This window comes from Gouania willdenowi, chromosome 1 (genome assembly GCF_900634775.1).
Source record: "Gouania willdenowi chromosome 1, fGouWil2.1, whole genome shotgun sequence".
NCBI lineage: Eukaryota > Metazoa > Chordata > Actinopteri > Blenniiformes > Gobiesocidae > Gouania > Gouania willdenowi.
In genome coordinates this window covers 7,830,512-7,847,933 of record NC_041044.1, presented here as the reverse complement: position 1 = coordinate 7,847,933, position 17,422 = coordinate 7,830,512, and the positions used below count along the sequence as shown (strand labels likewise).

Here is a 17,422-nt window from a genome sequence, read left to right as displayed (position 1 = left end):
TTTGCAATGAACGAAAATAAGTGCATGCACAGAGACACTTCGCCGAACACAAGTAAGAGTAGAGCTTTAATCTGACCTACAAAGTTAAACCCAATCCCAGCCCATAGCCATCATACGCCCAAACCCGAATAAAGCTGATCTTTTTTTAAAGGTAGGGTAGGTAATTTCCTCCAGATAAATTTTTCAAGTCTTTGGTTGAAATTGTCTTTATGTCCTGACAGAAATCTTATGCGCTCTGAAAAAGGAACAAAGAAAATCTGTCATCTGTAGCAGCTGTAAGCCTGTAAAAACTTCGTCCAAAGTCGGGAGACGATTTGTTTTTATTAATTAATCACGTCTCCGTGTCTCCCTGCTCATTCTCGACCCCTTGCATGCACGGAGCTCACATTCAAAGCGCTTCACCTGTGACAGAGTTAAAACGGAGTTAGTGTTAACACTGCAAGTTGACCGTAGAATGACGTTTACTGGTGACGGCTTGTCCTGCTAACAAGGGCAAGGAAAGAAAGACGGTGGCAAAAAAAGCACCGTGGCTTTAGAGGGAGCAGAGAGGGGAGGGGGCGAGTTAAAGCGGAGCACTCGGAGAATGCTACTTTTAAAATCATGCTAGTTTTCAAAAATGACATACCCTGCCTTTAAGCTTGAACTCATTGCTGCCTGACACTGTTCAAATCCGTGTAGAACGATCCAAGGCTAGTTTTTTTTTTAAAATAACTCAGCTTTATTTAATAGCCACTCATCCTGCATCCATCTATAAACATGACAAGCAGCTTCATGTGATGCTACACGCTACATAGCAGGTTTACTGCTACTGCATTACACAACTCAGCAACCTGCTCTCTACATATGTGACGGCACACACTTCCACAATGAGTCAAGAACGAGTCGTTTATGCATTTTTTTAACAATATTTCTTCCTGTACCAAAGGACAACATTCATTCACATCCTCAACATCCATTTGTGCGTCTTTCTTGCTCTAATCGAAAAACATCATCTGAACGTTCATCTACCGTGCAGCGTCTGAGCCGAGTCCAACCAGAGTCTGTGTTAAAAAAGATAGAAATGAAGCTCGATCCCAGGTTTGGTTAAATAGCTCTCAGAAGTAGTGCAGCACTGTGATAGTCATCAGAATCTGATGCAGGCATGAAATACTGATCAAGTGATGGTGAAGTAAATCAACACTTTGTTTCCAAAGAGTGACGCACACGAACAGTGTTCCTCTAATGAGGCTCTGTAGCCTCAGTGCACATGCCTGTGACACAGGAAGTGTTGTTTCCCTGTTTACACAGAGACTGATATGGAAGCATTTTCAAAAACTTCCACTCTGGAGCCCGTTTTTTTAAAAAGTTCCGATTTCAAGCACCAAAACGCTGTTGCCGCGTCAATGGGCAGACAAAACGCAACAAAACTTTTGCGTTTTCTCTAGAAAACTTTCTCGTGTAAACGAGGCTTGAGTCTTAAAGAAACTATAAACTTGGATATTTCACACTAACATTGTACACACAGTAATAACATATATATTAAGATGCCTCTTAATCAGCCAAGATGTCCCTGGTTTGTTAAAACTTATGTTAGATATAGATAGTCAAGGAAAGTAACAATGATGTAAATTCAAACAAACAGGAAATGTGTGCTCTTCTGCACTGGGGTGTAATTGTCAGCTCAAAGGTCTTGAGCTGACAGACGTACGTAATTCAAAGTTGATTCTTTTTCTTGTCTTTGTTGATGGGGACCATTAGCTACTGCTGATTTTTGCTGAGCTGTCTCTGTCTCCCTCTCATTCTCTGGCTCTCAGACAGCTCAGTAAGCGTTTGCCTGCTGAGTGAGATCAGAAAAAGACTGAGGGTGGGGTGGTGGAGAGAGAGGTCGGGGGAGGGGGGGGACGTCGTTCAGGAGGGAGGTGCAAGGGCTTCCTGCGGGGGTTGCCTGTGTGGACGCTCAAAGAATGACAATGCTGCACATCAGGGCCTTAGCACGACTTCCCTCAGCAGCAGCAGCAGCAGCAGCACACACACACACACACACACAATGAGACACACACACACACCGGGAGACACACACACACAGAGCCTGGGAGGGCTGCATTACCATGCAGCAAAAGCAGAGGGAGGCCAATCTGTAGAAAGATGTCTCCGTTCTTCTTCCACTGCATCATTAGCAAAGATGGAGCACCTCAAACGCCTTTAGAATCACCATCAAGCTGGTAAAACCAGTGCCACCCCCACCAGACTATTTCTCCTCCACCACCACCCACCTCTTCCCGACACTCACTTTCACTCCCCCCCACCCCCTCCCTGTGCCGTCAGCAAGAACAGGCTTTTATCGCACACTGCTATAGTTGCCGCTATTTTGCAGGAATCAGATGACGAGAGAATCCAGTGATGCTCACATCATGATGGTGAACGCGGCTCTGAGACGATGGAAGGATTTCAGCGGATGAGCTGCATTCATCTTGTACTAATACCAGAGACATGCTGATGAATTTTTTTACAAAAAAATGTTTCCATGTAAATTAGTTTAAAACGGATATGAGAGGAAATACCTTTTTACTCACTAAACAATAAAACCAGTAAGGTCTGTATTTTGTCAAAGCAAAAAAGAGAAACAAGTCCAACACAGGTGTCATTTGCTGGGAAACACGCCCAAAGTGAGCTGTGATTTCAAATGTTTATTAGACTTTTGGCAGCAGAGGTTTGACATCAGTACAAGTGGCAGAAAACAAACAAACCAGATTAACAACTGTGTAATCTGCGTAAATGACCAGAAACAGTTGATTAACTGTCAATAGTAGGTGTGTAACGATTTGTTGTAGCAAAGATTTGATTCGAATTACAATTTGTTGTTGCCGATTCGATTCATGGATAAAATTGGTAAATTTAATACGATTCGATCTGAAACGATTCAGTGACTATAAATCGATTCAGTGACTTTTTAGCCAAAATAATAATTCAACCAGTGTGACTGGAATAAATAACTGAATACTGGACAGTAGGTGAGGTTTCCTAGATTCCTGTTTCTTGATTAATTATGGACATAAAAAATATTTCATGACAAATGTATTCACATTTTTAATTGAATAAAGTTAAACCAACACTCCAGTTTTAGCAAAGAGAGAAGCATAAAAGTTAAAGGTGCAGTTCCCGACTTTCAGATCCCTCTCTCCCTCCCTCTCCGCTGCTCTCTTGCTCTGCCTCCAAACTTTCCAAAGTCCCTCCCTCAGAGGAGCTAACAGGTTCAGGTTAGCCCCACATTAACATCACAGTAATATAACATGTACTGTTAAAAGCATATTACTACAGCGCCATAGCAACAGCCCAACATCTGGTTTTGGGAATGTTGGAATATTTCTGACATCAGTGGACAAACTTTTCTGGAGAAGAATACTTCAAAAATGGTTATTTTTAATGCTCAGATGCAAGGGAATCTGAGCAGAAGTTGCAGATTGACATTCCGTTTTAAAAACCATTCAGCCTTATCGATATGAAAACAATATGAGTGATGAGGAAGTAGTCAGCCTGGCAACATGCTGTCAATTCAGCATATCAAGATGTCTGTGCTCAGGCTGTATAAGACGACAATCTGCAAAATACTGAAAAGTATATTATAGTTGATTTTATAGTTATTAAAGGATCCCACTTCATCCCAGAGCCGACTGCAAGTTAACGAGAAGGTCACCGGAAATCATATCTTTGTCGGGTCACAGAATTCATCACAACACCCGTCTATGACTACTGTTGTAGATAGGTATTGGGATGAACTCTGTGGCCAGACAAAATGATGTCTCTGTCTCTGTGTAATGATATTAATGATGATGCTAACTCCGTAGGCGTCGTTAGTGTGAGCTATCAGTGAAGCTGAGGAATGCTGGGCCGGTACTTCTACGTTCGTTACAACCCATATTTGGTCGTTCTCCAAAAAGAAGGCCAGCAACGAACCAAAAGCAATATTTAAATGAAAAATGTAACATTAAGATGGACACAGTGTGAAATATTTTGAAATGTTAAAAGCAGCAACCATCAGGTACCATGTGTGGTGCCCTCAGGCCTGTTCTATCAGCAGCACTAGTCACCAATCAGCTCCATGTAAAATATGATCATATGCTTCAAACTCATACAGATAAATACAGATGACAGGTGTAGTCGGAGCCTCAGCAGAGTTACATATACTGCTGCACCTGATTAGTTTTGGTTTAAATGTTTATTTTCACTGAAACATTGTGACAAATGTTTTTAAGTGTCACAAATATGGTGTTTATGGGTTGTGGATTTTCGTAAAATATTGCAGATTTGGTAAACTGTACAAATGTTACATGTTTTACGATGGTTTGTGGTTTGTAAAATAGGAACAAAATGATTTTCTGCCAAATGGAAAACAATAAAACAATGAATTGAAGCAGTTCCTAGAGGCAACCCAGGAGGTAGACCAGATATAGGCAACTAGCAGTCCGGGGTCCACATGCTGCCCTCGGTCTAATTTTATGCGACCCACAAAGTAAATGTACAAAATGACACAAAACAAAAGCAAGAATACATTAAAAATACAATTACAACCTGCAGAAAATACTCAAAAAACACACAAAACTACTACAAAAACGAACACCCTGACAACAGTAACACACAAAACATACACAAAATTACTCAAAAAATATACAAAATGACAGAAAATGACAACAAAAGTATGCAAAAAGGCAAGAAAAACACAGAAAATGACTCTTTCTACCAAACAAGCAAAACAAGAACAGAAATATACAAAAATGACTAAAAAAAAAAACACTGCAAAATGACAACATAAATACACAATATCACTCCAAAAAACATACATTTTACAGGAAAAATATGCAAAAGGACAACATAAATGCACAAAATGCAATCATAACAAGCAGGACAACAACAAACATACACACAATTACAATAACATATGTTTGTTCTTTCCTGTGTTATCTCTCAGTCATTATTTTAAATGCTGACATGATGATTTTGAAAATGTGGCCCTTCGATCAAACAAACACATTTTTGTTGCCCTCGCTGTGATACACATACAGTCTGTTTAAATCACACCTCAAACACTAGCTCATCCCAAATCAGTCATGTCAACACTAACCTGTGCCTCCCCTGACTGCATGTGCCTCTTGGTGACTTTAATGTTTTATTTTATGAACTTGTTTTTTAATATCTGATTATTGTCTTTTGTCAATGACTGTTTATTTTCTTTTTTTTTAATAATATGTAATATGGAAGTGTGATATGTTATTATGTTGCTACATTTTTCACTGTATGTTTTATTGTATATTTCCTTTAATTTGTATTCTTTTAGGGTGACATTTGAACATTCTGTCCAGGGACAAAAAATAGCCTTCTGGCTAAATCTGGTATATTTTTGATCTGGATATTAATGTAGACTGTCCCTGTTAAATAAACCAATAAATACATTAAAATAAATAGAAGTTGCCCACCTCTGCCGTAGACCAACAGCCTTTGTCAAGAGCACGATAAGAAACCATTCGGTCATACATTAAAAGAAAATGAATTTGAATGTTTTGCTATATTTAAATTGTTTGAACTTTGAACTTGTCGTTTGAAAAACAAGTTTTTGTTGTTACTTTGCATTGTACAGAAAGCAGAAGTTTCTCTTTCTCATAAAGTTGGTGGGGCTCCAGAGCTTGCCTCCAGCCGTCTCTCAGAAATCTCTCCATATGGTCCTTTATGAAACATTCCACAGACTGTGAAAGAGTAGAACCAGAGCTTCAAGTGATGAGTGCTTTCCCTGCCAACGTTGCTGGATACAAACAGCAAGCAGAACCTGCAAATAAATCTCTCAGTGGTTAACAGATGGTGGGAGGGGCAGGGACTAACCCAGCCTGATCAACGGTGGAGGGTCTGCATGTGCGCCACTCGTGAGTCTAGTTTGTGACCCTTGTGTAACAACAGCAGACGTTCCCTGACACACGTGAGACAAGGGTTTTTATTTCAGCACCAAGGACAGCGACAAAGTCACTTCAAATACAGTAAGAGGATGTGTTGGATTTGATTATCTTACCTAAAATGATGTAACTGAAAAAATGCTACACACACACACACACACACACACACTTTCGTCTCTTCTCTCCTCTCCCTCCACTTTCATTCCCCCGAGCTGGAGCAGTGACAGCTTGGTTGGTTTGTCCAAGCAAACAGCCTGTCCAACTGCATCAAAGCCGTCTTAGATTCCAGAGCCAGAATGACAGACGGGTGGAAGCAGAGAGTGAGCCTTAAAAATAACACAACCTCATCGAAAAATTAGGACACACGAGTTGTTTAAAATATGATCCACCCACGTTCTTAATGAACACCATGAACTTTTGAAACACTGGCTCTGAAAACTGTGTAAAACACAGTAAAAACATAAAGGGATCCTCCACATTGTTTTTTCCAAATGTGGCCTAAAACATTTGAAATGTCCTTATTAGAAGATCTGTGCCAAACAAAATGCGCATTCGTTTTATTAACGTTTAAAAATGGACTAGTCTACCGTTTGAGAGCCTGTGCGCCGCCATGTTGAAATGACCTCATTGATGATGCGAATGGCCCCTTTTAGTCCATTGAGTTCTATAGCAGTGAAGCTTTCAGGATCATTTAGCAGCAAAAGTTAAAAAAAGTCGATTTATGCCATCTACAAAACAGCCGAGTTGGAACTGTCGCCCCCTGCAATCACATGTTTTTTTAGATCACAGATTTTGTTTATCAAATTTTGCTAAACAAAAGAGGTTTACATCGACTTTTTTAACTTTTACAGATTTTTTAAGCTACTAAGGCCAGTATTAGGCCCGGTATTACTGGGACTCTTTCCCTTGAGAGGGGTTTGTCTTATGTTGTTGGTGTATTGTGTGACGAGCACAGACGGTCAATATTGTCAAGCACAGAAAATGCGTTGTGAAAGTTTTTTGTCACAGAACTATAGAAGAGGATGAGAGCCAATTTTAATGGAGAAAATAATTTTGGGAAATCCAGATTAAAGTTGAAATTTCAAAGAATAAAGTTGAAATATAATGTCAAGACTACAGTAAGAAAGAAAACATTAAAGTGGAAATTTAGTAAATGAACTCAAACATGTATCGATGAATGCGTTAAAATTTACTTCAAATTTGGGTTTAATAACAAAGAGATTATTTTCCTTTTAGCTCATAAACACAGCGTTGTAATCTCTTTAAGAATTTTGACACATATTGCCAAAAACTTAATCTGTTCAGAAGGAAAACCCAATCACTTTTGGAGGAGGTGGAGCTACGGAAACAGATTAGGGCCAGTTTAGATGGTCACTGTTGTCACATGGTGAATTGGCCCTATCAGTTTCCGTAGATTTGAACTTCATATGCAAACCTTCGACTTTTACAACAATATTGTATTCTGAGTTTATTTTTTCGAAATTTTGACTTTAATCTCGTCTTTTGAACTTGAATCTCGACATTATATTTTAACTTTATTCTTGAAATTGTAAAACTTGAATCTCGACATTTCAATTTTATTCTTGATTTGCTCAAAATTATTTTCTTCATCAAAATTGGCCCTAATCTTCTTTAGTACAGAACAAAAGTGGAAACGCCATTTTATTTTAAACAAAATGCCACGAGCACCGTTTACCCCCACACCCCCACCCGTTTTACGCATCATGTTGAGGCCCATTACGTAACATTCAAAGTTTCTAACAAGCCAATCAGGGTTTCATTATGGCACCAGATCCACAATAAGATATAATTGAATAATTTCAGGTCTTGTCGGTAATATTTAGTCGGTGGTGCTCCACGGCAAAATGACGCCCACGCGTCGTGCGCGCGCTGTGTGTGTGGGGGGCTCAGTGCATCGTGCGCTGTCAGGTTTGGCCACTGATCCGACTGGGAAAAAAGAAGAGAGAGAGAGGAAGAGAGAAAGATAGAGGAAGGAAGAGAGAGAGAGAGGCACCGGAGCGCTCCGGGAGTCGGTTTTTCTCCGTTTCCCAGGAAGAACACCGCGCTAACAGCCTGCGGACGCACTGTGCGCTGGCTCACGTCCCCTTTGGGGGTCGAGGGAGGAAAAACAATCACTGAGTGAAAGAAGGAGGATCGAAAAAGCGGTAAAAAAGAGAGAAGAGGAGGCTGGAGCTGGTTCAGGAGCCCCGGAGGCTGTGCTGCTGGGCGGGGATGCTGCTCACTCTCTCCCCGGTTGCTAACACACACCTGCACCGCCGCCGTCGAGCAACATTTGATGATGATGATGATGATGATGATGGTGATGGTGGTGGTGATGCTGCTGCTGCTGCTTCTTCACCCAGTGCTCCTTCTCCCATCCTCTGGATCCTCCTGCCCATCCGGGATTGTTGCTCTGCTAACCCTGGATTATAGATGATTGATGTGGACGATCATTTTACCTTTTTCATTTCAGCTGCTCTTTTTGTTATTAAGAGGGCCCTGAAGGCATCATTTGGTAGATTGAGCACCAGGTTGTATTTTCGTCTGCAAGTGTGAGCAATCACGCCCAAAATCAGTGACCGACGCCTTGGTGAGGAGGAGGGAGAAGAAGAGGAAGAAGAGGAGGAAGAGAAGAAGGGGGAGGAGAGGGGGATGCCGCACCATCCATCACCCAAATATCAACACATGTCACCAGGCTCAGGTTTTGGGGAAGCCCCCCTTCAGCTGGTTTCTGCCTTGGCTCTGATCACAGCCCACCTCGGCCACTCCAAACACTGCGGATCCATGGCAGAGGAATAAATGCATTATTAAAGATTTCACTCTTCTCTGTTTTTCCTATTTTTACTCAGCTGGAAAAAAGAGGAGGGGGGACCTGGGAGAAGGAGGTGGAGGAGGACGAGGAGGGGGAGACAACTGCAGATCCTGTCAAGATGCACTATGGCTGTTGAGGGGGGGGGAAAGACGCAGTCTGAAGAAAGGGGGTAGCCTACTTAGTGGAGATGATGGCAACATCTCTGCCATCGTACAGCGATGCAGCCTCATCAGGACATGGATCTGAGATGCAACGACCGTTTACCTCCTGGAAAGGCTTTTCTCAGCCCAACGAGCAAATCACAGGATCCGTTGCTTTTCCAAGAGCAAATATAACACTGATGATTTAAGAAGATTCACTGTTTTGGAGACGAAACCCAATCTTATGACATCTCTGTAATTTGTTAAATTAGTCAATTTGCAGGAATTGAATCCATCACTTTTATTCCCTCCATTCATATTCCAAACACACGATCAGAAATACTGTGCGTCCCTTCTCTTCTCCTTCCCCTCCCCACTTTCCCCTCCCTCCCTCCCTCCCTCCCTCCACACTCACAAATGGAGGGATCTTCTCAGCACTGAAGATCTGGGAACGAGTTATAGATAGAAGAGAGGGAGAAAGAGGGAGCAGATAAAGAACCCCCCTCTCCTAAAAAAAACTGACACCCCAAACCTCCTTTCTGCATGTGTGTTTGGAGACGAGGTTGATGGGGGGGTGGCATGTTGAGGTGCCACTCTGAGGTTCCCCCGAGGCTCCTTCCTAACCTCTGGCGTTTGGTGTCTGCAGAATGGCGCGTTTTGGAGACGAGCAACCCAACAGGTACGGAGGAGGAGGAGGTGGTGGTGGCGGTGGTGGCGGGGGTGCCGGCGGACAAGGGGGGCCCGGCCGTGGTGGCAGCAGGCAAGGGGGGCCCCCCGGGGCACAGCGGATGTACAAGCAGTCGATGGCCCAGAGAGCCCGGACCATGGCCCTGTACAACCCTATACCCGTCCGGCAGAGCTGCCTAACGGTCAACCGCTCCCTCTTCCTCTTCAGTGAAGACAACATTGTGAGGAAGTACGCCAAAAAGATCACCGAATGGCCATATCCTTTGAAAACGCTCTGCCAAGGCTGACCACCAAGGTACTGTGTGTGTGTGTGTGTACGCGCTGCTGGACTGCCTGCCTCTGAGGTGTGGCCTTGTGTGTGAGTGCTCTGAACCTGAATGGTGAAAGTTGTGTTTGCCTGGAGTATAAATGTGTGTGTCCTCTAACATCAGGCCATGTTTATTTTTCCCTCTTTTGAAACGTATTCTGATTGATGCTCATCACCTTCCTCCTCCTCCTCTTCCTCTACTGCTACAGACTCATCTGATCGTACATCTAATGAAGGAATGAATAATGGTGCTGCCGGTGATGGTGGTTGTCATGACGCCGGCAGTCACAATTACAATGATGCTGCTGTTGATTAACAATGCGCCTTGAATGCAGTATTTAGCTTACACCTGTGTGTGTGTGTGTGTGTGTGTGTGTGTGTGTGTGTGTGTGTGTGTGTGTGTGTGTGTGTGTGTGTGTGTGTTTGTGTGTTGGCTTGTTGTAGTCAGAGCTGAGTGCTGATGTCAGCATTATGGAGGCTTAAGCGCCATGCAACCAAAGGCAGAGGAAATGACTCTCCAACTCTCTCTCTCTCTCTCTAATTACTACTGACCATATATGGGTGTCCTGTGATCACTTCCTTTGGAAAAGGCTGAAAGTGTGAGGACGGGCTGATCTGCTGCTGATAGAACACTGTGGTCTAGCCCCCACATCAGGAAACATGGACAAGCACAGGTTGTAGCTAAGTGCATTGTGTTATTTATTTCAACCTTTCTATGGTTTATTCATGGAAATACATGCAAAGCGTCATCATATTGCCTCAAATTATTGTGTGATAAATTGATATTACTATTGAACGTTTTTAGTAAAATGCTAAAATCACCTTCATACATTTTTGAGATGTTTCGTTTTATTAGGGTTTTCCATTTTTCACTGTAGGGCTCGTACACAAAATTATTAAAAAAAATGCATTATTAATAAAATAAATCCTTCCATTATACAGTTGCAGATATTTATCAGTGGATACCCTTCATCTTTGTTTAATCAATAATGTACTACTCTTACTAAGTCTGACGTCAAAATTAGTATGTAGTGTGTTCACATTAGAGAGTAGGGGTGGGCGATATGGACCAAAACTCATGTCTCGATATTTTTTTTCAAAATGGCGATATACAATATAAATCTCAATACTTCTAACTCAACACATGCATTTTTACCAGTAAAACAATTCTGGCTTAAATTTGCTGATGAAAAATGCCACACAGGCACATTTATTAACAAGCAGCTGCACAATATGTGCCACTTTTGGCCTTTTCTCCTCTAAGGGACAGCACGTGTGAGTGAGTTCTGTAGTGTGGCTTTTTTATGGGAAAGTCTGGGTTAGAATGCTACTCTGGGAAGAAGCAAAAGCAGCCGACTTTTAAAATATAATATATATCTCAGGAATATGGAAAAATTGTAAAGGACACTGTTTGACTGTACTCTAAGAATAATATTAAATACTTGTATGATGTGATTTGTGCTGTGTGGTTGTATAAATCAAAACAAGTAAATATATCTCGATATAGGCGATATTGTCATTTTTTATATCGCCAAAATAGAAAACTCGATATATCTTGAATCACAATATATTGCCCAGTTCTTTTAGATAGTATGAAAAGATTTGTGTATGCGAGAAATATCCAGAACTATATCATGACGTGTTTTAAGTATGCACAGTGGGCACACTCGTCATTCTAGTCATTCTCAACCGTCCTTCAAGCTAAAAATCAAACATTCCCTTTTCAAAACAAAAGCATCTCTTCTTGGCTTCCATTAGTTTTTTTTAACGCTTTCGTAAATATGGCTCTTATTTTGAAGTTAAGCGGAAATTTTGTCAGTAGCACAATGGCGGGTCTCCGAAAATCTCAGAAGTTGTCGGAATAAAATGTGTTTTTGTGAGTTTTATGGATCAAATGTCCACATGTTGATATTCTACTTGGTCACTTTCTCACTTAAAATGCTTTCAGAACTTTAAAAAGTGGAGAATCAATGGAGATATTTAGCCTCAGTGTGATTCAGGTTTTTGTCGTTGTAAGTTCAAAATGCATCTTAGGAAACTTGAAAGTATACTTCAATCATAATTATAGTATATGGTAGACAGTATGTAGTAACTCATATTTTTATTAGTAATAAGGTTATATGGAAACACCCATAAAGTGCTTACATTGTGGATAATACATTAATGTCCTAACAAGTGTCTTGAATGAAAGTTGTAACATGAAACATCTTAGACGTAACTTGAACTAGACCTGACACGGCTCGAACCAGAAGCAAATATTTTTTTAAGGGCGAACCCAACACTACTCAACTCTGTAAATGATGAATGGACTTTATTTATGTAGCACCTTATCTCTACACTGAAGCAGTCTCTTACATTGGGACTGAGCTGCCATGCAAGGCGCTGGTCCACCACTGGGAGAACTTAGGGTTCAGTGTCTTACCCAAGGACACTTTGACACATTGACCAGGATAGACTGGGATTGAACACCCAACCTCTCAATCAGAAGACAACACACCTTATTTAAATTTTTTTTTTTTTTTTTAATAAAAACTTAAAATAAATAAGAAATAGTAAAAAAAATAAAATATTTATAAAGGCCAGCCTTAGTTGCACTACCTAAGCATCCATGTGTGCTAATTCTTATGATAATAATCAAAATGCATCACTTGACTGCTTATTTACAGTGCGGCGCCCAATCCCGTGTCAGATATAGAAATGAAGACTGACTCGGACCCTGCCTGTGGTGTTCAGACAAAGATCTTCATCTCTAACTTGAACCATTTTTTGGCACCTGGCAGTTTTTGTTGTGAATACTAAATTTAGATTGAATTTTTTTTTGAGTTTATGGCAACTTCTTGACTTATTGCTCTGAAATAGTATGTCAATACTGTAGATTTGTGACTTTGTTGTGTCATTTTCATGATTTTACTACGTAAGAAGTAATGAAGTTGTTGATAACATGAAGCAATTAGAACCTGAGTGACTTAGAACCCATCATTCTCATGGCATTGCAGAGGGTTAGAAAGTTCCCACAGTATGTAATAACGGTTTGGACTTTACTCAAAAACCTTTTCCTACGTCTCTTTTTGATTGGATGTTGGGAGTGTTTTAGAGACAAAAACTGTCCTTATCATTGAACACACAGTTATGTGCCCCACAAGCCTCTGGCCTTTCACAATAAGAGCCATTTGTACAACACTTCAACAACTGCTTATACTGTAACTTTAACGTTATCATCTATTTTCCATTGGTTTCAAATGTTAGGTTTGTGATTCTCCAGTCACTAACTGATGAAGCTCACTAAAAGTGGTGTAGACTGCCCTTGTTTGAATTAGGGATTTGTGGACACAAGCTTGTGTGGGAACACAGACTGTGTGTTAGAGTTAGGAAATGTTAGATTGGTTATTGGAATAAGATCATTTGCTTCACTTGAATTACAACAAATTCTGAAACCATCATTTTATTTTATTTATTTTGATTGTACGTGCTCTACTTGAATAAAGTAGACGCTGCAGTGGTCATGAAAGCTGACAGTCAACAGCTGCCTGTTAAAACGTGCTCAATAAATGTGCAAAATGAATCCCAGCAAATCAGTTGCATTTTATGTAAATCACATTGCATTTGCTAAATCAGTGGTTGCCATTTTTTTTTCTGTTTTGCGCCCCTGTGAATAAATAGAACATTTTAAGCCGCCTCCCCCCGAATCGCAGCACAATTTCAACAAAATGGGTAAAAAAAAGTACCACTATTCTTCTTTAAATAACAAATTGTGCGATCACATATTTGAAAACAGTAATAAAGTTTTTTGAATGCAACTGAAAAATTATTGATCTATGCCTCCACTGTTTTGTGTGATCTGCCCATATTGCAGATTCATGAGACTAACACGTTATATAGATATATATATAATAGATTGTTTGTGTGTGTTTTTTTTTTTTTTTTAAAAGTATGTTTAACAGATGCTTTTCTTAATCGTCTGAAGTTAGTACATAAATGTTTATATGTTTGTAGGTAAAACCATTGGTTTGGACCAGTGTTAATTTCGTTGACTAAATATCTTTGTCATTATTTTCGGCACTAATATATTTTTGTGGACGAAAATAAAACCAAAACAAAAAAATAAGTAATTGATCGAGACTAAAACTATAACTAAATTGATTGACATTATCGTCAACGAATAAAGGACGAGACGAAAATAGACGAAAATCCAATCAGAAACGGGAGAGATGTCTGGTGGCTGAGCGGGGCGGGACAAACACGCGCAGAGTAACCAATCAGACATCGCGCGACAAGCGTAGTTGTTTTTTCCTAAATGAAGTCAGCAGATGAAAACATTGTGTAGTACGGTACAGACTTACGGTTTTAAAGCCTCTTCTTGTTGTGTTTTCAACAATATATCCAGGTCTTTTATAGCAGAACAGAGCGCAGCTGCGATGGTCTTGTCCGTGGCGGCCGCCATGTTTGTTTTGATACTGCTTTGCACAGGGGACATGACGTTTTTTCTAATTGGCTCGACTGCTAGACCAACTCTGGGGCGAAGAAGTGCGCAAATATGGTCAGTTATAGGACGTTTAATGTGACGAGTTTATGATCTTTGGCATTTGGACTATTTGTTTTGTATAAATTGAGTTGCAAATTAATACTTATTGCACATTTTAGTTGGCATTATTATGGGAGAAAGATACCATTTCAAACTTGACTGTCTGCTTGTGTTATTCACACCTGCTTTTGTAATGAAATAAAGACACAGTTGTGTTGAAATGAAGTTAGATTTGTGTTTTATATATTACATACTGTATACACACATACATTACAGGAGGTTTAGTTTGTTTCCTATACCAGCGGTAAAAAATTGTCTAGTAAATCTGTCACTGATTTAGTCGACTAAAATTGCTTGGTATTTAAGTTGACTACAATAAGACTAAAATTAAAACAAATCAGATCTCTAAATCGTGACCAAAACTAAAAAGAATTTTAGTCAAAAGACTAAGACTAAAAATTTCTTGTCAAAATTAACACTGGTTTGGACCAGGTTATGTTTGTTTGATTGTCGCCAACATTCATAGAACATCTGGAAATGACTTTTAGTTTGGGAGGTTTTGCGACAGCATGTAAAATATAACCTTCATGATTATATACTGTTAATATTACAATTTGGTGCAGTGGGGTTGCTTTGACAAGGGTTGTCTGTGTGTGTGCATGTGTTCGGATCTTATTAAAAATAAGCTATTAAGAGTGTCTTCTACATCGTAAAAAGAAAATGTCTGTACTGTATATGTTGAACTTAACTGAACTGTTTTCAAAATATTTCTTTTTTTAATCCTTTAGATCAGTGTTTCCTTATCTTTTCTGTTTCGTGTACCCCGAGCCTCTCTAAAGTCGGGGTACCCCTTCATCACTTTAGTTTAGTTCCCCTTCTACAGCTTGAACGAAATAATTTTTACATGTCAACCTTTACATTCACCCTGAACCAAACATTAATTGCCTTTAGAGATGCAACTAAGAAGGTGCGATATGTTATCGTTGACGATATGTCATCAGAAACGTTCTCACCAGTAAGAACATGTCATCCCGCAATAGTAACTATAAATGCCCATGTCGGAAATTAGTGAGGGCCACGGGCCATTTGTCCCACAATTTAGCTAAGAATGCCCCTAAAAACCTTCTGCCAGGAGCTAAAACTGCCCCCAACTGCTTTGTCAACAACTTATTATTCTCTGGAGCAGAGCGTTGTTCACTGGAGCTCCGCCATGGAGCCTCCTTGGTGTGCAGCGACACATCATGGACCGCTACTTGGTTAAAACCAGACAACCATCCAACAAAGTGAACCAGTTTTAGTTCCTCCGTCAGATCCACCCAAAGTTCCACAAACACGGTGACAGAGATAAACCCGCAGCAACGATTCTGAACTGGAAACTCAACTAAAGCTAACTATGCTAAGCTAACCCACCCACACACAGACTGGGTTAAGAGCTAATGCTATCCACTTCATCAAACCACAAAGAGCCACCGATTTGTTTATGGTCAGATTTAACACTTGTATGCAAGGATAAAAGCTAACATGTCACACGTTGTGTGAAATAAATGTTAGCATAAATACAAATGTCCTTGTATTCACCAATCCCAACTTGTAAAACACTATATTTTTTAATTATATTTCATGTGTTCACAAGACAAAGCTGATCCCATTAGACAGTAATGTAACTATTATGAATAAAGCTTGATTTGGTTTCATTATAGAAAATCAGAGATATATTTATATAACTCATAAAATAAACAAGTTTCAGCAGCAGTAAAAACACTAATGGAGTTATTTTTGCTTTTCATGTGTTTTTTTTAGATAATAATTTCATTTTAAGTGAGAATATAAATTAATTGCATACAATAACACTAATAGAGATCCACATGCACTATTATATTTCATAAAATATCAGTGCCTGAGCTCTTTGAGTCAGCAGTTATTGTAGCCTTTTTTAATGTGTCCAGTGTTGATGCATTCAAATCCATTTGTGTTTGTAAGGAACCTGTTCACACTTTAAGTTGGGATTTGTTTTATTTATTTATTGTTTTTATTTATGGTTATTTTTGTCGTTGCTGTGATAAATACCAGAAATTATTGGGATTATTTTTTTAGTCTATATCGCCCATCCCTAGATGCAACCATTAAAAATTAAGTAATGAATTATTTCCTAGTGTGCAATGGTAGATATTTGACATAAAAAAACATAATTTTCAACGTGCTCATAAAGATTTTGTCACAAAATAAGGCCTTATTATTGTTGAGCATGACCAGTACTCATTATGTTAGAAATACGTTTAGAAATGTTTCCAAGTACCCCCTGCAATGTGCCCAAATACCCCGAGGGGAACACTTACCCCTGGTTGGGAACCACTGCTTTAGATGAAGCGCATGGGGCGTCCTCCAATTCGACCACACCAATTTTTTAGGACATGCATACAACAGAGCAGGGAGAAAATGCTAATGAGCATATTGCGCTGCCAAAATAGTATGCTATCTGTTCGAAAGTACAGTTTTTTTCTTGATTTTGTTCATCAAGTATTGATCTCTCCTTTCTCTTATAGTTTTTTTTTCTTCATTTATTATTACTAAATAAGATATTCCAACAGCTTTCACTGATCAAAGCATTTTCAAAGGAATGAAATACATTCTCCTGTGTGAGCTAAATGGTAAATGGTAAATGGACTTGATTTATATAGCGCTTTATCCCCACACTGAAGCAGTCTCAAAGCGCTTTACATATCAGCTCATTCACCCAATCACTCTCACATTCACACACCAGTGGGACAGGACTGCCATGCAAGGCGCTAGTCGACTACTGGGAGCAACTTAGGGTTCAGTGTCTTGCCCAAGGACACTTCGACACATAGTCAGGTACTGGGATCGAACCCCCAACCTCTCGATCAGAGGACGACCCACTACCACGACCCACTACCACCTGAGCCACGGTCGCCCTAATAGTATTATTCCAACACTATGTGAAATATAAATTAGAAGAGGAAATTTATATTAAATTAAACTTTTCTCATTATTTTCGTCCTCTCCAAACACTGCATG

The 17,422-nt window shown here is 39.9% G+C and overlaps 1 protein-coding gene across 31 annotated transcripts in view; it reads left to right on the top strand.

Moving 5' to 3' along the window:
* Nucleotides 1-7,754: 7,754 nt before the first annotated feature.
* cacna1ab (calcium channel, voltage-dependent, P/Q type, alpha 1A subunit, b) overlaps nt 7,755-17,422 on the top strand; it is a 191,650-nt gene continuing 181,982 nt past the window's right edge. For 24 of the 31 annotated variants that reach the window (XM_028446780.1, XM_028446772.1, XM_028446647.1 and 21 more), the window contains exon 1: nt 7,758-9,813. In XM_028446780.1, coding sequence (XP_028302581.1) covers nt 9,518-9,813 — 296 coding nt within the window. In that variant the 5' untranslated portion in view covers nt 7,758-9,517. Of the gene's footprint in view, nt 9,814-17,422 lie in introns of all 31 variants that reach the window. The other 7 variants (XM_028446764.1, XM_028446747.1, XM_028446613.1 and 4 more) reach the window with 3 other exon arrangements.